The 22976-nt window shown below is 39.4% G+C and overlaps 1 protein-coding gene across 1 annotated transcript in view; it reads right to left on the reverse strand.

Moving 5' to 3' along the window:
- pdia5 (protein disulfide isomerase family A, member 5) overlaps positions 1-22976 on the reverse strand; it is a 65106-nt gene that overhangs the window by 22463 nt on the left and 19667 nt on the right. Inside the window, exons 4-11 of the mRNA XM_008435393.2 lie at positions 21773-21856; positions 21522-21567; positions 18219-18311; positions 17597-17657; positions 16400-16467; positions 13781-13872; positions 10052-10123; positions 6122-6258 (exon numbers count right to left, since the gene is read on the reverse strand). Of these exons, the coding sequence (XP_008433615.1) occupies positions 6122-6258; positions 10052-10123; positions 13781-13872; positions 16400-16467; positions 17597-17657; positions 18219-18311; positions 21522-21567; positions 21773-21856 (653 nt within the window). The remainder of the gene's footprint in view (positions 1-6121; positions 6259-10051; positions 10124-13780; positions 13873-16399; positions 16468-17596; positions 17658-18218; positions 18312-21521; positions 21568-21772; positions 21857-22976) is intronic.

Genomic DNA, 22976 nt, shown 5'->3' on the forward strand with positions numbered 1-22976 from the left:
CGTTACAATAAAAAGGAGGTTCCACCGTTTTACAGGAGGTGTTGGGAAAAGACGCAAGCTAAATGACAATTCCAAAAAAGCTTTTCTGCAGGTTTCACCAACTCAAATTTAAGACTTTTAAAGAACTTAACACCACCATGAATAAAATTTAAGAGCAGAAAATCACATTTTATATTGCAGTGCAAAGCATTTATTTTTGTTATTTTTTTGCCTAGATTACACGTAGCATCGTTCAGGTTGATGATAATTTACACTTTCCAATAATAGAAGCACAAAAAGCTAGCAAATTAGCTAGCAATGGTTTATTAGCAGCTAGTTAGCGGTAGCCTCAACCATTCTGAGTCACAGGATGCTCAGAAAATGTCTGCGACCGACTTAAGCTTTGCCTGACAGAAAAGTTGGTGGCACTTTATTTGAAGTGGTGTGCATAAGACTGACGTGACACTGTCATAAACATGACATAACACCTGTCATGAACATGAACGAGTCTTTATGAAGTTCTATGACTGCTGTCATAAAGTGTCATTCGGTAAATAATGACACTTTTAAGGCAAAGTTGCTCTAAAAGTTGCATTAAAAGTCCATTAAAAGTGCCAACTTTGCATGATTTTGTAAATAATGACAATTTAATGCAACATTGGCATTTTTAATGGACTTTCAATGCAACTAATAGAGCAACTTTGCATTAAAAGTGTCATTATTTACCGAATGACACTTCATGACAACAGTCATAAACATTCATAAAGAGTCCTTTATGTTCATGACAGATGATATGTCATGTTTATGACAGCGTCACGTCAGTCTTATGCACACCCCATCAAATAAAGTGCTACCAAAAAGTTTKACGATAAAAATTAACTATGTAGAAAGGAGGTTTCCCCCAGAAAACTTGCTAAGCCCGGCGCTCGGGGCACTGGGACAGTCATTCATCCAGCCGGCAGCCATGATTTTGAGTTAAAAAATGTTTAAGGAGGCCCAGTGATCAAACAATGCAGCTATAATTAGCTTTGAAACAACACTCRGTGCATCAATAACTCGGGCTGAAAGAAACTTTTGTTTTGGTCCAGAACACAATCGCCCACCCTCAGTGCACCGAACTGGAGGCCCACAAGAAGTTGCACGCAAAGCTCCCCTGCTGTGCATTTCAGAGGAGAGTGAAAACGGGCAGAAATGCAAGCCGATCGCGTCGGCCGGGAGAACATTAATCTCAATCTGACGGCAGARCCATCAAGACACTGCACCGAAGCAGCAAAACCGGGCAGCTACATGTCTGTGCCTCCATTAGAGAGAAACAAGAGATACGCAGCTCAATTGTGCGCACTAAATGTTTTGTCATGGTGTGTGAAATATGCATTCGATTTGCCGCCGGCACGCGCGCGCACAACTCGCGCGGATGCCGAGCACGCGCCRACAGTATTTGATGAAGCTCGTTTCAGCCGACTGCCCTTGATCTGAGCGTGTTTACGACTGGCTGCTGTTCCGGGGGAGAGTCGAGTGCAGCGGAGGCATCTGTGAAGCTGCGACACCGCAGCGGGAAAAGAGTGGAGCAATCTGCTCCCAGCATCGTTCAAACAGACACTCGCTCAAACACTTCTCTGCACATTTAGGCTAAAAATAGAGGAGAAAGGAAGAGAKGGGAGGGAGAAAAGAAAATGCACCATGATTTTGGTCACCCTGTCAGTGACCTCTGGAAGCTGAAGTGATGTGATCATTTTGCTACACGCTAAACGGCCCTGGAAGGAAACCAGCGGTTTGTGGCGAAATGATTCTTCGTCTAAACACCAACAGCAGGAACCCATGATGCAAATATTTAGTTTTATCAGCAACAAATTTCCATTCTTACGTATTTTCTTTCCAAACAGTCATGATCTACGACTTAAACCAAAGCAAAGGGAGTGAGGACTAGTAGTGTGAGTGATATCTATTTATATTGAACATTATAACATGGTTTAATTTACACATTTTGATACGAGTCAGTGGGTAATATATCTAATTACATTGAGATAAGGGATTGAACAGAAAAGTAGCGATAAACTAAATATTTTGTWCTTGGTTCTGTATGCATACGTTTTTCTCTGTCCCACTGATTGCTCTTGTWTTTTTAAAACCTGTTTGAAATAAACAAATAAAATAATTTTATAGATAAATTAGTTGCCATAAAACTCCCAGCCTCGTTCTTGCATTTACAGGACTTGTTAGTTTGACATCTGACCCCAATCTGTCCCCACCTGGACAATTCACAGAATTCAACTGCGATAATCAAGTGTTGATTTGGAACCAAAATCTCAACCAAAAGCAGGATCTGGAAGACAGTAGGGGCAAAAAATRTAAATAAAAAATCAGCACAGAAAAAAAATCTGGACACAGGAAACATGAAAAACAAAATGTTTTTTTTTAAACCATTTAATTTAGTAGTAAGTAGCGCTTCTRTAATAACTGAATCTAACATGTGAGGCCTAAAGATCAGTTTTCTGTACTTCAGTGGAAAAGTTTGATTTCTGAGTCGAGTTCATTGCTTTTAGAAGGAAGCCACCAAAAGCACAAAATGATATSTTAAAATRTCACAGTTTTTTCCCCAAATAAACTTGTTAGATCCTTGTTGAGGCTTGAACTGGTGTGGCTGTTTTTCGTTATGTGTCATTACAGGATAGAGACTGAAATATGCAGAGAAAGAACTGATGGTGGGGGGGCGAGGTGCAAGACTTGCGTAAAAGAAAAGATCATCCAGAAATAGCAGCATCATGATTAAGATGTTGTTGTCTAGCTTAATGTGGATTTCTTTATCAATAATTTATAGCTATATGTCACAACAAGAAGAATAGAAAGCTCCCCAACGAAGAGGAGGAGGAGGAGGAGGGTTTGATCAAAGTAAGTCGTGTCTGGAAGTTGAAAAAAGTCTGGCAGGGTCACAGAGTTCTGCGTAACAACAGTGTGTGGTGCCTGAATGGAAATGTAAAGCATGTGCAGAAACGACAAGCGGGCTTATATGAACCATATGGCGACAGCGAGGTGCAGGGATGTTGAGGGGTTCGTATGTGATGGATAGCGATTTCGCTCCGAATTCCCTGCGTTTGGTCTGGCTTTGAGTTTGTTTTCCTCCCCCCCATTTCCAATCCTTCCTTTGGTTCCTTTCTCCAACTTCAGAAACTCACATGACAGCGAAATGATGTTATCTGTGTGACTAAATAACAGCTGAACCCACGGGAAAACTGCACAAAGAATGTTTTCCATGGCAGGAAGGAGCGAGAAGCTCCTCTTGACTGGATGCTGCACATTTTTTACTGCTGAAAACATTCTCAAGATWATACTATGCACTCCGTTGCACAATGAGGGCTGCTGGTGGAGGGAAAGAAAAAGATGAGACAATTTTCAGACTGTCAAAAAGTTTAGCACAAAAGCAGGAGACGCTAAGCGTGGAGTTTTAAAGCACTAGACTTATCAAAAGGATGTCGATTCTTGGCTCTTTTATCCGTGTTGGCTTCCAATGAAGGAATGTTGAATATTTAACGACAGAAGAAGAGAGACTAGAGGTCATAGTGCAGTAGACTTCATTCGACTGGGGGACCAAAATTGCAACATGTTCAGTTGACGTGGTTTGCTTTCACTGCGTCACAYGATCTAAACCCTTTGGAAAAACCTGTTCACCTCCTCGCCTGTGGTGGCGCTGCACCAAGAACCACTGAAGTAAACGACAGGAAAACTTCAGAAGACACGAGCGCAGCTTCCTTCTTCACAAAATGTAAACAACAATGGAGTGGGATCAAATTTCAGCGGTTGTAAGATTTCTCTTTCATCTTTGGGAAAAAGACCACAGNTAATAACTGAATCTAACATGTGAGGCCTAAAGATCAGTTTTCTGTACTTCAGTGGAAAAGTTTGATTTCTGAGTCGAGTTCATTGCTTTTAGAAGGAAGCCACCAAAAGCACAAAATGATATSTTAAAATRTCACAGTTTTTTCCCCAAATAAACTTGTTAGATCCTTGTTGAGGCTTGAACTGGTGTGGCTGTTTTTCGTTATGTGTCATTACAGGATAGAGACTGAAATATGCAGAGAAAGAACTGATGGTGGGGGGGCGAGGTGCAAGACTTGCGTAAAAGAAAAGATCATCCAGAAATAGCAGCATCATGATTAAGATGTTGTTGTCTAGCTTAATGTGGATTTCTTTATCAATAATTTATAGCTATATGTCACAACAAGAAGAATAGAAAGCTCCCCAACGAAGAGGAGGAGGAGGAGGAGGGTTTGATCAAAGTAAGTCGTGTCTGGAAGTTGAAAAAAGTCTGGCAGGGTCACAGAGTTCTGCGTAACAACAGTGTGTGGTGCCTGAATGGAAATGTAAAGCATGTGCAGAAACGACAAGCGGGCTTATATGAACCATATGGCGACAGCGAGGTGCAGGGATGTTGAGGGGTTCGTATGTGATGGATAGCGATTTCGCTCCGAATTCCCTGCGTTTGGTCTGGCTTTGAGTTTGTTTTCCTCCCCCCCATTTCCAATCCTTCCTTTGGTTCCTTTCTCCAACTTCAGAAACTCACATGACAGCGAAATGATGTTATCTGTGTGACTAAATAACAGCTGAACCCACGGGAAAACTGCACAAAGAATGTTTTCCATGGCAGGAAGGAGCGAGAAGCTCCTCTTGACTGGATGCTGCACATTTTTTACTGCTGAAAACATTCTCAAGATWATACTATGCACTCCGTTGCACAATGAGGGCTGCTGGTGGAGGGAAAGAAAAAGATGAGACAATTTTCAGACTGTCAAAAAGTTTAGCACAAAAGCAGGAGACGCTAAGCGTGGAGTTTTAAAGCACTAGACTTATCAAAAGGATGTCGATTCTTGGCTCTTTTATCCGTGTTGGCTTCCAATGAAGGAATGTTGAATATTTAACGACAGAAGAAGAGAGACTAGAGGTCATAGTGCAGTAGACTTCATTCGACTGGGGGACCAAAATTGCAACATGTTCAGTTGACGTGGTTTGCTTTCACTGCGTCACAYGATCTAAACCCTTTGGAAAAACCTGTTCACCTCCTCGCCTGTGGTGGCGCTGCACCAAGAACCACTGAAGTAAACGACAGGAAAACTTCAGAAGACACGAGCGCAGCTTCCTTCTTCACAAAATGTAAACAACAATGGAGTGGGATCAAATTTCAGCGGTTGTAAGATTTCTCTTTCATCTTTGGGAAAAAGACCACAGACCACATTTCTCCCACTAGCGTTAGTCATAAACCAGCGGGTCAGAGTTCGCCTYTTTGGACAGCACTGGAGTTTGATTATGCGTTCACACCTCCCCAAAACAAACCAGACTTTCAAAGCAGACAAACTAKTTAGACAAAAGCGAACTAAACAGGGCTGGCGTGAATGCACACTGAGGGTGCATGAATGAATGCATAATCATTTATAAAAACCATAGAATAAACCAGCGGGAGGACCAACTAAATGAGGCGTCCTTGTTTAAAMGTGACTCCAGCTCTAACGCTCAAAACAAGGTAAACCCTGTGCTTACAAATAACTAAAGACTGCTTACAGTCCAAACAATTCTCACTACCATTAATTAACCCTTACAAGGCTAAMTGTGTCACTGGTAACAGTTTTACAAGCCAACTTAACTCTGTGATGCTGTCTGAAAAATTCCTACAGTTTCTGGTAGGGGAGACGTTGCRCTTTCCAGACAATATCAGGTTATTACGGTAATTTTGCCCCCAATTTGCAGCATGTTTTACTTCAGTTTAATCTGATTAAACAATCTTTTAATAGCCAGTCAATTGAAAAATAACTTGCTAGTTCCATTTGTTATGGAGAAATGGGCAAATATATTTAYTCACAGGACATTTAAAGAACTTTGTACAATGAAAATAAGCAAAAATATTCAGGCGGAGATTTGAAACTTTGGCCTCAAAGGGTAAAAGTCCTTCCGGGGACAATCCAGTCCCTCGGTCAAAGAAGAACAACAACTGCTTTAGTGTTACAGAGCAAAACCCAGAGAGAGCCAGTAAATAAAGATAAGTGAAAGATGTTTCCTTGCGACTGATTTATTACTTTCCCACTAATGGGCAGTGCTTTTCTTTTTTTTCCCTTTCCTCCCTCTCTTCTTTGTGTCTTCATGYTGTATTACTCACAGGGGGCATAGAACATGATCAGGGCCGCAGGATGTTCCTCCAGGAAGCTGTCAAAGGACTCATCGGTCAGGTGGAAGACCGGCGARTCTGTCTCCGACCACGGCACCTCTGGAGTCTTTGGCTGCGGGGGCCGAGGGCTGCAACACCACGGGAAAGAAGACAGCATAAGGAAATGGACCGGAAGCCATTTTGCAAAGCAGATTAAATCCAGCTGGTCTTTTTTCTGTATGAACAAAATATGTATATATATGTATAAAAGAGAAAAAGAAAGGAATCAAACACAGCTGTAACCTACAATCCACCCAATGTGTCAAAACACCCCCCCCCACACACACACACACACACACACACACACACACACACACACAAACTAAGCAGCCCCACCTCGATGACAGGAACCAGAGCTGCAGCGCCAGAATTGAGTGGACAGTGATATAAACAATATACTCCATGAACAAGTACACAAATAAAACATCATTTTAAAAGAAAAAAAAAATGTTTTTCTTCAAAAACCACAAGTGGCTGGACAGCATTTACAAACAAACGGGAGTTTGTTTGTAAATGCTACAAGAGTAACGTAACCGAAGCCCTCGAGTTCGACYGAGGAGTCCGTCTCACACTCAGCTCGGTCATCTGAGTGCTGGACAAATATTCCCCGCATCTAAATATTTGGAGCCAAATATCGACATTTTAAGCTGTTTAATAAACAAATTCAACATACAAGTTTATGAAACTTGATCACATAAAAAGTGGGAGGAAAAGTTCAAGGAATTGAGTTCTATTGAGTTTTGTTGGGTTTTTTTCATGGAAAAAACTGACAAATGAAGCTGAAATATAAACTGGTATTCAGATGGGAGCTGCTTCCACTTTAATTACTCTCTAATTAAGCCAGACAAAAAAAAAGAAAAAAAGTCTGGAGGTATTTTCAGGGGTGACGTTTGCATTAGACTCAGCAAAAAGTCAAACAAGTTCTGAATCGGTCCACAATTGGGCTGGAAAAACAAAAGCGAATCAAAGAGGGGAAAAACTGGCTGAAGAGTCCAGAGGAGAAACGGCAGATCCACTGAGCGAGCTCAGCGACTGAAACCAGGCCGGGACGCGAGCTGAAGAAAACTGGGGGAAAAAATTTACAGTATGCTGTGAAGAAACTCGGAAAGTAGATGATTTGCTTTCCTAAATTCACAAACCTGAAAAGATTCACGAGGTCAAATGCAGAGAGATCAATTCAAGGAAATGGACACTTCATACATCCCAGAAGCAGAAAGTCAAGATCAACTTGTAGCAAAGTCACAGATAAAAGCAGAAGACAATGATCATTCTACGCTCCCAAAACGTGGATCACTACAGGTGAAAACAGTAACAAAGGAAGTGTCTGTTCTATTCACGGGTTAATCAAAATCCTTACTTATGAGTCCAAAAGTGAAAAAACAAGACAAGTCCTATCTTAATGTATCTGTTTTGTTTTTGCTACATTCTGATTTTTGCGCGCATTATTATGTTGTACTTGTCGTTACGTCTCAGGCGAGTGCCTTCAAGCGGTCGAATAATTTCTTGTATATAATTAGAAAGTAGGTTGAGTCATCAGCGGGAGCCAGTTATAACCCTGAGCCCACTGAAGTGAATCTTCACCAGTGCAGAGCGAGAGTCTGCATAGCGTAGCATGAGATTATGCAACGCTACCAGCAACGTGAGCGTTGTGATCCACATGTTTTTTTTTTGACAGAATAACTCAAAAAAGCCTCATTAATTCTGGTTTAGTTGCAGAAAAACCTGCATTTGCTACAGTAAAAGTAAAAATGAACAATTACCTGAAAATGTTAATTTAGCATAATCTATATAGCAATATTTTCCTCCATCATACGTAGATTTCMCTTGTGATTTGTGGAAAATTAGACCTCTGCAGTAGCTGACAGACTAATACCTGGTTGCCTAATATGACTCAACGTAGAGACTCCATCGTGTAAAAACAAGAGTCTGGCATAATACAAGTCTAACAACACACAGAAGCATTCATCATCAACATAGTTTSAATTAGGAACTACATAACTTGTTACTAAGCTACACTGATTTGGCCCAGTAGAAAGCAGAGAAACTTGAGAAGGGAACTAAAATACGAAAATAAAACTAAACCGCTGAATATGATGTTTCGGGAAATTTAATCAAAACTTTGGGGAAGAGAGGAGGGAATGAAAACTAGAGGTGAAAAATAAGAGTGTTGCAAAAATCCTGTGAAGTTTATGAATATAGTTTATATTAAACCCCCGGTTTCAGCTTGCTCTCATCTCCTGTATCTCCATGCAAAAAATAAAAAAATTTAAAAATCCTTTGAGATGACAAACCAGAAATGTGATGAGGTTTCCGAGAGGTCACATCTGTTCATATGCAAATGAATGATCTATTTTTAACAGGTGAGCTTCGGTGAATTCATCTGAAGGAATATCTTCACAGTGACAGAGGAATAATCACAGCCTTTTGGTTCAAAGTGGTCGAGTATTTCTTATCATGTAGCGATAACAGGAATCCACGCTTTTTCAACTTGAACCTTTACATTTCTAAGATGTTTTAAAATATAAAATACACGCTGGCTTTATGGCAGATATTTACACAGTGGGTTTTAAATATGGAAACTGGAAAAACTGGAAGGTGAGAGGTAGGTTAGTTTATTATATCCATGATTATTATCGAGTTAAATATGGTAGGATTTCTGTTAACTTCACTGTCGCATAGCCGAGGCATTTTCAGGCAATTCTGCTTATAAATAATTACAAGCAGAATTGTTTATAATTATAATGATCTAAAAAGTATTCGTTYAATACTTTTTAGAGTTAAAAAGTCTAGCTAGTGTACCTGTGTCACATTAGATGTGCTTCCATTGGACTTAAAATTGCAAAATTGAAATTACAAAACTAAATTTGCTTAATGGAAACACACTAAAAAAAATGAAATAACTTATTGTGTGAACAAACATATTCACATGTGCTTTTCATTGCATTTGTTATTTAATGGAAACATCACAAAATGGTGTTTTTGTTTTCACATTAGTGAAAAATCTAAACATTTGTAATGACAACGTAGCCTCTAGGAAGGTTTCCAATGACGTTAAAACAGGAATTATATATATATAGTTTCGCTTGAGAAGCAGAGCAATTATGAAAAATACCTGCTTTTTTTGTAATAAAGTTTTTTGCGCTATGATGAGGTGATTTCTTTTGGCTTTATCAAAATTTGCGTATTTTGCAAAATTAGATTAGCAACACTTTTTCGCATCACACAAGTCATGTGATCAACAACCAGATATTACTACAGGCGGAAATTMCGAAGAATACGACAGGAAGTGATAAGAGGATGAAGGCGCCTAATTTTTTAACAACTTGTCATGTGAACAAACTTATGTGTGATTTTTTTAAATTGCGCTTCTCATTTAATAGAAACACCGCGATTGCAAAATCCGACATCGGTGGAATATCGACAAAGTTATTCCGTACATTCGCCATGGAAACGTCGTTATTGTTGGCTGTAAAACCGTACTTTGCACCGGCTGGTTGCAGCTCCACGAACACCGCTGAGTTCTCTCTCCAGACAGAGACGGGGACTTACAGGCAGCGATGGTGAGACAAGGTGGCAAAAAAAAAAGTGAAAGAAGGTGTAGATTGATGAGAACATGACGAGGTGTGCCAGGGGAGTCGAGGCAAGAAAAGGTGTGATGAAGAGAGCAGGAGAGAAAAGAAGGTGATGACAGAAAGTCAAAGAGGGAGATTCGCTCAAGCTCCACGGAGTCAATTCACTCTCAGACGCTGGGTTTTATTAGTTAAATTAGTAGACCATAAAACGGTTTCTAGTCTGAACTCTACATTTTCAGCAACTTCAAGGACACCTACTAAAAAAAAACACTTAAAAAAAGCAGCTGGTTGAGTTATGAATCATACTCACTTCTTCAGCCAATCTGCTATATCCTTTGGGGTAGCGCCGTAGTTTTCATAGTGATGAAGGAATTTCCCCTTCCTGRAAGATAAGAAGATGACCACGGATACATTAAGTCAGCAGCTGAATAAATTTTACCCAATTCGTAAAAAAATGACTAATTACTGAATGAAGTTAGTTGCCACAAYTCAAACCTCCTTTCCTGTAGTTTAAATAAGCCTGAAAAGCTTAACATGAATCCCTATGCTGGAAGTTTGCAGTTGCAAAGTGACAAAATGTGAAGAAACTCGAAGAAACTCCAGAAATAGTCTGACAATACAGACGGACGGTCCAGGCTTCTGATTAACCACCACGTATTAACAGCACCAAATTATGCACAGTTTCTGAAAATGACTTGCTTGATGCAAMAAAAAAAAAAAAAGTYAGTGGCAAGCTTGCAATTTCTTCAGTGTTCCTACCAGCCGCTGAAATGTTTAACATAAGGAGGAATAATGTGCTCTTTCAGCATCACAATGAAAAGATAACTGAGAGATCAGCACTGTTTGATCGCCAATGCTGTGTATGGTTTTTTTTTAAAGCCAGCACTATAGTTCCTCAACTCTGTAGAATTTGCATAAAAATAAACTAAAATCAATGTGGACAAAAGATGACATCAAAGTTTATGGCTTTAAGTAAGTCAAACTCTGAATTTAGGGGGAGTTTTGASATGCTTGGTATGCTTTTCATTGTATAGTAGTTTGCATTTTAAGCTTGAAGGTGCACTGAAGTAGAGGAAATGACAATATAGAACATTTAAAGTGAGATTAAGAGAGTTTCCTCACTAGGCCTGCAGCCAACRATTATTTTTAGTCATAATCGTTGGCTGCAATGGTTATGATAACGATTAGTCAGATTGTGACCAAAACGACTAAAATAATCATTTTGGTCTCAATCTGACTAAATGACTACTGAAACGAATAATTGACTGTACCGATTTTTATTCGATCATTCATCAGAATAATCCATTTTGACGATTAATCGAATAAAACATTTGTACGTTCAGCAGAGGTTTCATTTCACCTCATCTCATGTAACCTTAGAAACGCATAAGAAAATGTAGTTTTTCCATTTCTTTTAAAATGACAAAGTAAACATTTCATTGCCTGGAAACAAATACCAAAAAGTTATTTCAGTGAACAATCGATCATTTGCATCAAAGGATTYATCTGCAGCTAAACAAAAAATAATAATACTCCTGTGAAAAGCTCAGTCCTTTCTGCTCGACTTATCAACAGAGGTGATAATTATTTAGATTTCCTGATTATTGGACAGCAAAATTTACAGAATTTGCTCTTCCTTAAGCAAATGCCCTTCTTTTGAGTCTGTATACTCCAGTAAATGATTAATCGATTACTAAATTAGTTGACTGATTAGCTGATTATTTCAGTAAYCGATTCGTCACGATTAATCGTTTCAGCTCTATGCTTTACAGCATAAAAATAAGCTATAAAAAAAACTTAAGCAAGTTTCCGTTTTCCAGCCTCTCTGGCTAAATGTTGGCAGAGATGCTCACCTGGACGTCCCAGCCCAGCATCACAGGGTCGGCGTCGGAGACCGCGACTCTGCGCACACAGATAGTGGTGACGACAGCAGCCAGAGGCTCCCGGGACATAAGAGCGGATGTGATTAAAGGCGATGCGTGATCGCACTCGCCTGCATTCGGAGCGTTTTAGGGGAAGCRACTTCCGCGGGAGGAAAGAGTGGCTTGCTTGGAATTCAATCAGTGAGATTTATGACCAACTCTGTATTCCACGGTTTTATCTCTCCAGCTGTAAAGTACAATAAAACCCCGCAAAATCATGCCGAGGAAGTTTTGACATAARCCCCCCGCCCCCGGCTGACGGTCTCAGCGGCTTTTCTTTGTTGGAGTACAAAGCAAGGGTAGAAAGGTTGAATGTTTTTTTTTTTTTTTAAAATTTTTAAATAAACTTTTTAGGTTTGGCTAAACTCTTGGGAAGCACACTTTCTTCCACTGCCGGGACTGAAAACATTAAAAGACCTTGAAAAAGTTGGTCTTCCTAGCAGCGGGTGCTGCGGCAAGATAACTGAAGGTGTTGATGCTGATTTACTCTGCTGTGATTAGCTGCAGTTTATCAGCCAGGAGCTCATTATTGAAGCCAGTGGACTCGGACGGTCATTAGCTAGCTCTGCTCAGACACTAATGCACTTCCAGCTAACAGACTGGCTCCGGTTCGGCAGCAGGCGGGAGGGAGGGAGGGGGGYGGGCGAACATGAGAGAGGGAGATGCGTAGATGTACAGGAAGAGAGGAGGAGAGCACGCAATTTCTAACCACAGAGGCACTTAATCAGTCCCGGCCTAATTAAAAGGCCAGACTGGAAAGAAAGAGTGTTTAATGTGAAAATGGGGATGATAAAGCCGGAGCGGGAAGAAAAAGCTGGAGCGGGGAGAAATAAGGATCRGCGCGCGCTGGCATCCTGGAAATCGAATAGTTAGGAAGTGTTTCGGGTGCCTGCCTGCCATGTCAGTGCAGTGGACTTTCTTTGACCCTTCTTTTGTGTTCATTTTCATTTGGTCTCCATCTACACTGTGGATATTGAATAAAGCAAAAAAAAACCACAAAAATTGTTTATATGGAGTTTTTATTTTACTCCTTTATCTCTTAAAGTTCCCTGGAAACTTGGATATCAAATGTTTTTGAAAACTCAAAAGATGTTAAAGGAGGGTTATTATGTAAAATCAACTTTTTTTAAAGCTTTTTATCACATTATGATGTTATTCCCTTGTCAATAACATACCTGGTGTGTTGCTTTAATTCTTTCATCCATGTTAAACTCTTGAATCTCCCGTGGTAACCATTCATTTAWACTGAGCACCACCTATTTCCACAGACCTCTATATGCTTCAACCTTTAGAGATGCTGCAAGCAAAGGCGGGCAGAGTGTCCAAAAACTGTACTAAAGAAAGAGCAGCACTACTTATATTTTTATTCAAGTAAAAGTAAAAAGTAGCCATTCAAGAAATTACTCAAGACTAAAAGAGTTATTTGATAAAAAGTCTTCTCAAGTACTGATAACTGATCACATTATCAATTATTTAATATTTAAAAAATTACAGCATCAGATAGACTAAAATATTAAGCTGAGTCGAAATTTTGGTACTTTAAAGGACAATAATTTATATAAGTAACAAAAAATAAAGTCGGGCAAAATAAATTTTTTCCAAATCAGTTTGTTTCAGTAGAAAACTGACGAAACTTCAACCAAACCCTGCAGGTGTGTGTCTGGTGAAATGTTGGTTTGTTCTTTATCCAGCGGGAAGAAAATCCAGAAAATTTACTCCAGAGTAKAAATACTTCACAATAAAATGACTGAAGTAGAAGTAAAAAGTACAGTGTAATAAAAATACTCTCAAAACTCTTAAGTAAATTTAATTGAGTAAATGTAACTAGTTACAAACCAAGGAAAGGCACAAGCTCAAACCAGGAACCGCTGCATACTGTTTAGTCCCACCAAATTACAATGATTTCCTCCAAAGGAGCCCAGTGCTTCTAGAAATAAAAACTTCACCTATACTCGGAGTGAAGTAACCAACACTTGAAGTCTACGCTTTCAGGTTTACGTCTGCCACCTTCTGCCACCCGCTTGTGTTCAACAGATTACGTTTTCTGTTTGAAGTGGCCTGGGAAGCGAGCGGCCGAGCCTCGAGACGAGGYTTAACGAGGAGATGACTCAACTTACTCAAAGTAGCAGAAGGTCGGGTAGCCTTTGACGTTGTACTCCTGCTTAAGGCCGTCAAACTCAGCCGGGTGAACGTTCATCCCTGCCAGCACCTTTGGAACAAATCAGAGAGAGCCAGAGAAAAGCGGGACGTGAGTTGTCAGGGAGGGGATGAAAAGTGACGGCGGAGGCTAAGRAGGAAAGGACATCAAAGCCGGTTAGCCACCGTCAGAGAAGAAGAAGAGTTTAAACGGAAAGAGAACATTAAAAGAGACGTCTCGTAGATGTTTTAGACCAGAATAATGGAGAGAAAAAGGCTCAGAAGTTGAGRATCAATCGGAAGGAGTGAGGTTTTAAAACTTTCGAGGTTGTTCGGGGAAAAGAAAAGTCACTTTTTTTTAACAGCGTCATTAATATATATGTCAAGGTGATTTCGAAAGAGAGCACCTTTTACTGATCATCTAAGGTTCAACCTGAAAGCTGCAGAAAAGTCCAACCAATTCTCCAACGCGATCTGTGAAAATCTCACTTAAAAACGACCGACGCTTCTGCAGGAGCTCAAAGCAAATGTTGCACTAAACTGCAAAAGGCGTACAATTAGCCGAAGAGAAAAAATAAATGTCAGAGTCATGCCAAACTCTTCCTTTTCTGCACCAGGAAACGTGATGAGAGCGTCGTCGAAGTGAATCCAATCACTGGAAATAAAACAACTTCCCCGCAGTATCTTTAGAGTTTCTCCCTTCTCTTTTCAGTCAGACTTAATGAAACACATCGGATGCTGCGTACGCGCTCTCCCTCGTCCTTGACTGAGACGTGAAATGGGTTACACAACTTGGTTAAGCTCCCACTCKTCGTTCGCTTCAAAGCAACGCGGGAGGCGGCGGCGGCGCTCTGAGAATCAGCAGAGCATCCAGAAAATATTCGCAGCGCTTCGCTTTCTCCACGATGTGCCGCGCTGCGGCCTCACTCCACATYGCAATAATCTTTTCTTTCCTCCAAATTGTGTGCACAGATATCCCATAATTAGAATGTGGAAAAGAGCTTCTTTTTGCAAATTTACTAAAAATAGAATACCGAAAAAAATAATAAAAATCCCATTTAGATAAGTATTCACAGCCTTTTCTCAATATAGAGYGATTCTGAATCCTTTGAGATGTTAGCCATAAAATACGTGTCATTGTTTATGTTTACTGTAATCTCCATTAGCATCAGTAGCGTGCTACATCAGATATTCTTCAAGCTGGGGTCAGTTTGCATAAAAAAAAGACAGATTAAAGTTACCACAAAAAAAATAAAATCATATTGCAGGTGAAGTATTAAAATACCACATTTCCATTTTACATCACTTTTAAAGAAAGACTGTGTTTAGTTCAAGATGGGGAAATATTTTAGATTTCACTTTACGTGACAAAGGCAGAGACTAAACACAAGAAAGWAGGTTAAAGTGGCATTTTATCTTTATAGATCTTGTAAAGCCAAACTGGAAGGACTTTAGTCAATAACAGCAGATAAAGGCGCAAGTTGAAAACGCAGTCAATAAATTCTGCGTCTACAAACGCTGCCTTGCAAAGAGTAACGCCAACTGTTTGGTGAGACGCTGCGATCGCAAACTAATAGATTTTATTGAGATTTAATTGGATACAGTAGCATGTAGGTGTGGAGCGGAGCGGAATGGAAAATGAACCGCTTTTTTTTTTTATCTGAAAAGTGCGGCATACATCTGTAATCCGGATGCAAAGTTGATGCATTTTAGAAAACCTGTTGCTGCAGCTTTTTGGGTTCTGTCTGTTGCACACAGACAGACTAAAAAAATTTTACCCAATCTTCTCAACTCAAGCTCAGAGAGCCTGGATGAACAAACTTTTAAACTTTGTTACAGACTGGACTTTGACTGGGCCATTCTAGACATGTATATGCTTTTATCCAAGTTATTTCACTAACTCTGGCTGCGTGTTTTGGGTTGTTCTCCTGGTATCAGGTGAATCTGCAACCAGTTTCTCACATCATGATACTGCCACCACTATGTTCAGCTGTGGAAAAACACACAGAGTGCTGCGTGAAGTTTTCCGCCACAGAGTGTTTGGACTTTGCCGATGAGGACATAACGGCCACAGATCAACACATTGGCACGCTGTTCGGGATTTTATTTGTGTAAAGTTTCTACTAAACTATGCTCAATTTTCCTTTTGTTTATCATTCAGTGCTCCTTTGTGCAGGTCCATCATAAAATCCCAATAAAATACAGTGAAGTTTGTAAGCTGTAAGGTGACAAAACGTGAAAAATCTCAACAAGGAACAAATTAAAAACCAGACGGAAACAAAAATATTAAAAACATGTCTGAAAAGACTGACAGACAAACCTCTGAATAGATCTTTGTGCTAAAACTCAGATCAAATATAAATCAGGTACAGTCTCAGAATTTAATCTGAAGGTAATCTGGGTAATTAAACATTAAAACCTACAGAGCACATCTGATGGCGTCTTAAATAAAATACAAAAAGTCTCGTATTTAAGACCGGCAGGCGGTCTGAACTACTTTAACAAGTTTTATGCTTTCTTAATCTGCAGAAAAACTGAAGGAACGGGATCAGACTGTGGAGACTTGCTGCAATAACACAACGGACAGGCGACGCACTCACATATTTGCCTTTTGTTTCTGTGGCCGCCTGCTGAAAAACAGGCTGCATCCTCTTGCAAACGCCGCACCCTGCAGATAGAACAACACCACAGGTCAAAACGTGGATATTAACCAAGAGGCAATCTTATAAAATCATTAATTTGGAAAGTTTAGATGTTTTGATGTCCAATCAACTGCCAGAATATTGTGTGTAATTAACCCTTTCATGCATAGTGGTCACTACAGTGGACAGCTGTCTAAAAGCCATTTTCTTCTGCTTCTTGTGGATTTTTATGTTATAAATGCACACAGACCACTGAAGTGGACACTAATGCATCATAAAATACACTATAAACTACTGGCCATCAGCTGCAGAAATTATGTTTGTTAAATCCAATATGGCAGACAGACAAGACGGCACTTGTCCTTCACTGTAGACGACTCTTGCAGGTAAAAAAATATTGTGACATCAGATAAACCCTAAAGAACAATACTACTGATGCATTTTTCAAATAACAACTTTGTATTTAGAGAAAATTACAATTGATCACCTAAAAACAAATAAAAAACATTTTTAACACAATTTTTTCCTACCTTTTGTTTATGCCTTAAGAAAATAAAAATAAAATTTGGGAAAAAATCCTGACACAAAGGATCATTATTCATGCATGAAAGGGTTAACAGTGCAGCTTAAGTAATGGTATGAAATCATGACCTCTGAAATTTCACCTTAAAATTTGATATCTTCATCTTTCTTAAAAATGCTCCATAAAGAAAACCTATAAAGAGAGATTGATTTACAGCAATAACAGCTATGTTTATTATTTAAAAGTTTTTAACAAACCTATTTCAGATGTGCTAACAGATGTTCTGCCTTAACATATGGATGCTGCCCATTCGAACTGTTGAAGGAGTTCAGCAGAAACATGTTGGTTCAGGGCAGAGTGGCGACATCCTGCTGTTTTTATGTGAACTAATATTCTTAAAGCAACAACTCCTCTCTCATTATGAGCTGAAGACAATTTAAAAAGGTTGATGTAGGACTCCGGGGTCGAATTTAGAAGAAAAAAGGGAATTCAGAAAACTTTTTAATTCACTTTTAGTCTTCTCCCCAAGTGAGAACCGAGGCGTTTTGTTGTTTTTACYGGCAGACGGTCAACGCATTAAACAAAATGAACATCGGGAATTGTGAATGTAAAACAGTAAAGCGGAGACTCACAGGGAGCGTAGAACATAATGAGGACGGGTCTTTCCTCTTTCTTCAGCAGCTTTCTGAAGTCCTGGAAAAAAAAAATAAAAATCTTTAGACACGTCTCTAACAAAGTGAAGGCTTTCGGATTTTTAGAGTGAAGATGCACGAGCCCTCCTAACAGTTTCCTCTCCTCATAATCACCATCATGACCTCAGCAACTTCCAGAACGCCACGTTCAGCACAATCTCTAGTTGACATCTTCAAGAAGCCCCACAGCGGGAAGCTGGAGAGCTGCTCCAAACTGTCAGGCTTGCTGCTGATTAAACGGAAGGCCTTTCAGCATGCAGCGCTCGCTACGRCGCTCCGGAGGTGTTTTGATGACGGCGCTCGTCAGACAGCCGCGTGGAAACGGTTTCCGTCCTCGTGAGGTTGGGGACACGAAGACCAACATCTGTCACGGGTGGAAACGACGCTCCACTGGCTTCAAACGCAAAAACTCGCCTCAATTTTTTTTTTTCCCCTAACTAGACAGGAGAGGAGTCTGCTCGGCGGGAGTCCTGTGATCACGGCAGCTAAAAAACCCAGCGTTTAACAACGCAGCAGTTGCTGCTTTAGAATCTTTAAAAAGTTCATCAAGGTCGTTACTTACTTTCTCCGTTTCGACGTGGACGACGTCTTTTGCKTCGGGGTTCTCCTCCCACAGCGGCGGTCCTGACGGGTCCTTTAAAAATGCTACCATAGACTGGAGGTTGGAAAAAAAAAAAGAAGTCAGAATGTGTCGAAGCAATGGCTACACTACAAACAAAACCATGCTGCGGACAACAATGTAATTTGTGTTAACGCTGTAAAAGTKGCTCYTAATTTGAATTCAGYGCAGTGAAACGGGATCTTTAGCGCTCAACACGGTCATGTTTGCTGTGGATGTGATGTGAAGTATGTCTTAACGAGGCGGCAAGAAATATTTCATTCAGCAGCAGAGACCTGGAATATTTAAATCAAGTATCGGCTTGCAAAACTATTCACATTCCTTAAACTTTCTGACATTCCGTCTTGTTACAGCTATTATATTCCATTGGGATTTTTTTTTTGTGACAGAGTGGCATAAATTAGCACTAACCTGAAGAGGAAGAAGAATGACAATTTTCAACTTTTTTTTTTTTTTTTTTGCTAAAAACTGAAAGGTGCAGCAGGCCTTTGTGTTCTTTCACTTTGTGTCGCAATAGTTTGTAGGGTGGGAGAAAACCTCAATCTTAATTTATAACTGTAAACCTTTTGGGTAATGTTTCCATCGGATTTGCACATCTAAAGACTGAATTGTTTCCTCCCTACTTCTTTCTACTAAAACTTCAACTCAGTCAGATTGGATGGAGAGCGTAGATCCATCCCATCTTTTTTTGTGTGTGTGTCATTTTAGGTTTGGGTTTTGACCAACTCATGCTAGCATGACTACAGGACTGAAGTGGAATTAATYGATATTGAAATAATCATCAACTAATTGGTAGTTGATAAATCACTGATTGGCGTACACAGGCAAAAAAAAACAACAAAAAAAAAACATTGTGCAATTTAAAAAATAATTTTTTTTTTTTAAATGTTTTACACAAAACTCCTAAAGTGACAGTTTTACCTTCACCTGGCTCAAACTCAGTAAAAAATAAATAAATAAATAAATAAATAAATAAATAAATAAATAACATATATTATATGTTCATGTGTCTTTCTTTATACTGCATAGGCTTAAGTGGCTAAATGAAAAATCTGCAGACAATTGTTTTTATCCGTTTAATCGTCACAATAATCTGCATTGTGGCATTGATATGTCCCTTAAAAGACTCCATACTCCATAAAATGGACAATGTTTTATAGCTTTGCTCCGTTTTAAACTCCTTCACAGTGATGTCCCTCAGCTTTCAGCTGCGTTCTTTGCTCTTTATGATACTTTTTGTTCTCTCCGAGTCTCTGACAAGCCTGAGTGGCCTTCACTGACAGCTGTACTTATGTCGAGATAAAAATCAAAACACTCAGTTGGACTYAGTCTTAGGAGTATTTGAACAAAAAACTGCAAGGAATACCTCGGATTCCTTGCAAAAAAACATCTTTGAAACAAACCAACAAAAACTGTTTTTTTCTGTCCATTTTTCAATTATCCAATAACTATCTAAAAAAATACAGTTAATTTGGTGGTTTTATTGTGACAAAGTGCAGAAAATGGAAATGAATAAACTTTGAGAGGCGTGTGTGACAAAATACATTTTTKAAATCAAGGTTTTCAAGACCTTTAAATCAGCTACAGATTTAGTTTGGTCAGTATTTTCCTCTAACAGCCCCGTCAAGTTGCCAAATAAACTCTATTCTTCCAGACTGGCTTCACATTTTGTTCCTCGGTAGTTTCAATCATACCTCTCTGAGGGAGGATGCACAATGGACCCACATGCATCTTTAYATGTACCGAGGTGAAAACTACAGCAGCCGAGTCGACAAAAAAACAAGACCTTTACGTAACTGGTCCTGAAACTCAGAGGAAAACTTAAAACTTTCCTAAACCTAAGCAATTTAGCAAAACAGACTTGGATTSCTTCACAGAATAAAATCTGTTGCATAAAGCGTACAGCTCGAATAATATTTCTGTGTTTGTGCGGTGAACTGACGCAATAAAAGCRTTCCGTGCTTTATTAAATGCAGATCAAATTACCGTGTTGCTATTTATTCTGGTGCTTCTTGGAAAAGCAAAGAGCCGCTATTAAAGAGTCACATCTGCATCCATGCTGATTAAATCAAGAAAGAGAGGAARTAGTGGAGCAAATTTAGTTTGCTTTTTTCTATTATTATTATTATTATTATTATTATAAGTTAGTGTTGCATTTTGAAAAAAACAAAAAAGTAATAGATTCCATGTTACATAAGCCTAAACTTAAACTAAATTAGTTTACAGGTTGCAGTTTTCCAAATATCCCCATAAGCAAATCCAGAGGATAAAGCGAGGTCTCCATTTCTAAATCTCCTGGTTGTAGCAGTTGCCTGCACAAAAAGAGAAGTTTAAAATGCATTTATGAATGATTTTTTTACAGCACAAAAAAGTTCATAAGTGCATCTTAACTTCAACACACCTTGTTAAACTTATCAAGCGATGATAAACTACAGGCAGGTCCTACTCTGGCCATATTTCACACACATTTTTGCTTGTGCTGCGCGRTCGTTTCAGCAGATATCTCTTTATGTGTCCCGTTTATTGGGCTGGAAAGCGGCTTTGTGGGTGTGAGATTGAAGAAGGTTATTTTGTGTGTGTGTCTATAGTGAAAATACACTACATTGCCAAAAGTCTATAAAAGCTTTTGAGAGCTTGATGTTGTCGTCTCCCCATTCACAGCTGTAACAGTTTGAAAGCTTTAGGAGAGAGTTGGTGGGATTTTTTCAAACATTATTCAAGGAGTGAATTTGTGAGGTTACACACTGATGTTGGACGGGAAAGTCTAAAGCTATACCTTTTGAAAACATGTAAAAGTATCTCTCAAGTTAAAGTCACAATAAATTTATTTTTTTCTTTAATTATGTAAAGCACCTTGAARTGCCTTGCTGCTGAAATGYGCTATACGAATAACATTTGATTGATTGAATAAAGCTATATAAACTTTTATCTACAAATCTCACCAAATCAAACTCACCATGTTGAGCCGCTTTAATAAGAACCAACAATATATTCTTTTTATTGTGTGCGCCATCCAATACGTAATTATTAGATCTATCCGCATAACTGCTGCAAGTTTTGAGTAGATKAACACAAAACGATACTAAAACGCTGCAATCAATATCTGTATCAATCAGATAAATATAAAACATCCCCCATTAAATATTGCAATAAAACAAACTAAACACAGAAAGTGAGTGTAGAACATAACATAGCCGAGTCATCATGACCAACATGCAGCGAATTTAATATGCGAAAAATCCCAACCTTAAATGTAGCAGGTCTGTTGTACTCTGTGTGGAAAGTCCCATCTCTGGAAAGAAACACACACACACACACACACACACACACACACACACACACACACACACACACACACACACACACACACACACACACACACACACACACACACCCCAGAAGTAAGTGGTGAATGATKCAAAAGTGACATTACTTTCCAAAATGCACTGAGGTGTGAAGAGAGTGTGTGGCGTCCGGCTGAGCGCCTGGTGACTCACTTGTAATGCAGCAGCTCCGCTCCCTCGCGTTTGGAGCTGGGGTCCACCTTCACTTTTTTACAGAGTTTGCGACCCTCTGAATCACTGGAAGACATCGACATGCGGACGTGAATAAAAAAAAGTGTTTTAAAATAAGAGGTTTCGAAATGTTAACTYTGCAAACAGACATAAAAAAGTGCAATTCCTGTTGCTCTATAATTTGATTCATTACACAGTTCCTCTCTATTTAACCTCAACAAGAGTTCCACTCAACAGAAAGTGCTTTTTTTTTTTAATTCTCATCCTTTTTTTTCTCTCTCTCTTTTTTTTCTCTTTACCGATAAATATCGAAACTCGGTCATTTTCCCGTTTCCAGTTAGAAATGCCAAAATTATCTCTGGTCAAACATAAACGCTACGGCAACATCCAGTCGTTACGGAAAGAGGCACAGATTTTTCTGTGGCGATTATATAATGAAAAGAAATGAAAAGAAAAAGCAGCTTAGGAAGCTGCAATGCTAACCGCAATGCTAACGTCTGAGTCATAGGCGCGTTTTTTAAAGATTAGCTTCAGTGACATGCTAATAGCTGGCGTTAGCAAACCAGCCAATCCAGGAGCACCACTTAATTTCCTTGGTGCTTTTTGACTGTAGCCGAAATAAAGAACGCTGCACATATTGCAGTGGTGCTGAGAAAGTTTTATTGTGCGTATGAATATATATTAAGGCCATATTAAATTTGGTCTAACCTGACCTAAAACATAAAAAACTAGTCTCATTTAATATCAGATGGTAAGAAAAATGTCATGAGTCTTTATATACATTACATGAAAATATATCATTTCAACTGTTAACCGATATTTCAATTCATATTTCAGACAGATATAACAGAAGYGCTCTTCATTAAAGTTCTGCTACTTGAAATGCAGTAAACAACTTCCCTAACCCAACATATGAACACTGAGCTAAAAGCATTCAGTGTGGATAAACGTCGTTAGCAATGTCCTTCTCGCCAGCATCAAAACGTTCAACGAGACHTGCATCCGTAACTGGATTGGAAATGAAAATGCATCCAACCGCCTGTACGTACTTCACACTCGCTATAGTATAACCGTGTTAGCGGGGCACGCAACGCTCCTCTTCCTCCATCGTGACCGAGAATATGGCCGGATGGAGCATTTGGAAACGACGAGTCGACGGGCCGCCGTACCCGCACAACCGCAGGAC

This window comes from Poecilia reticulata, linkage group LG2 (assembly GCF_000633615.1).
Source record: "Poecilia reticulata strain Guanapo linkage group LG2, Guppy_female_1.0+MT, whole genome shotgun sequence".
Taxonomy (NCBI): domain Eukaryota; kingdom Metazoa; phylum Chordata; class Actinopteri; order Cyprinodontiformes; family Poeciliidae; genus Poecilia; species Poecilia reticulata.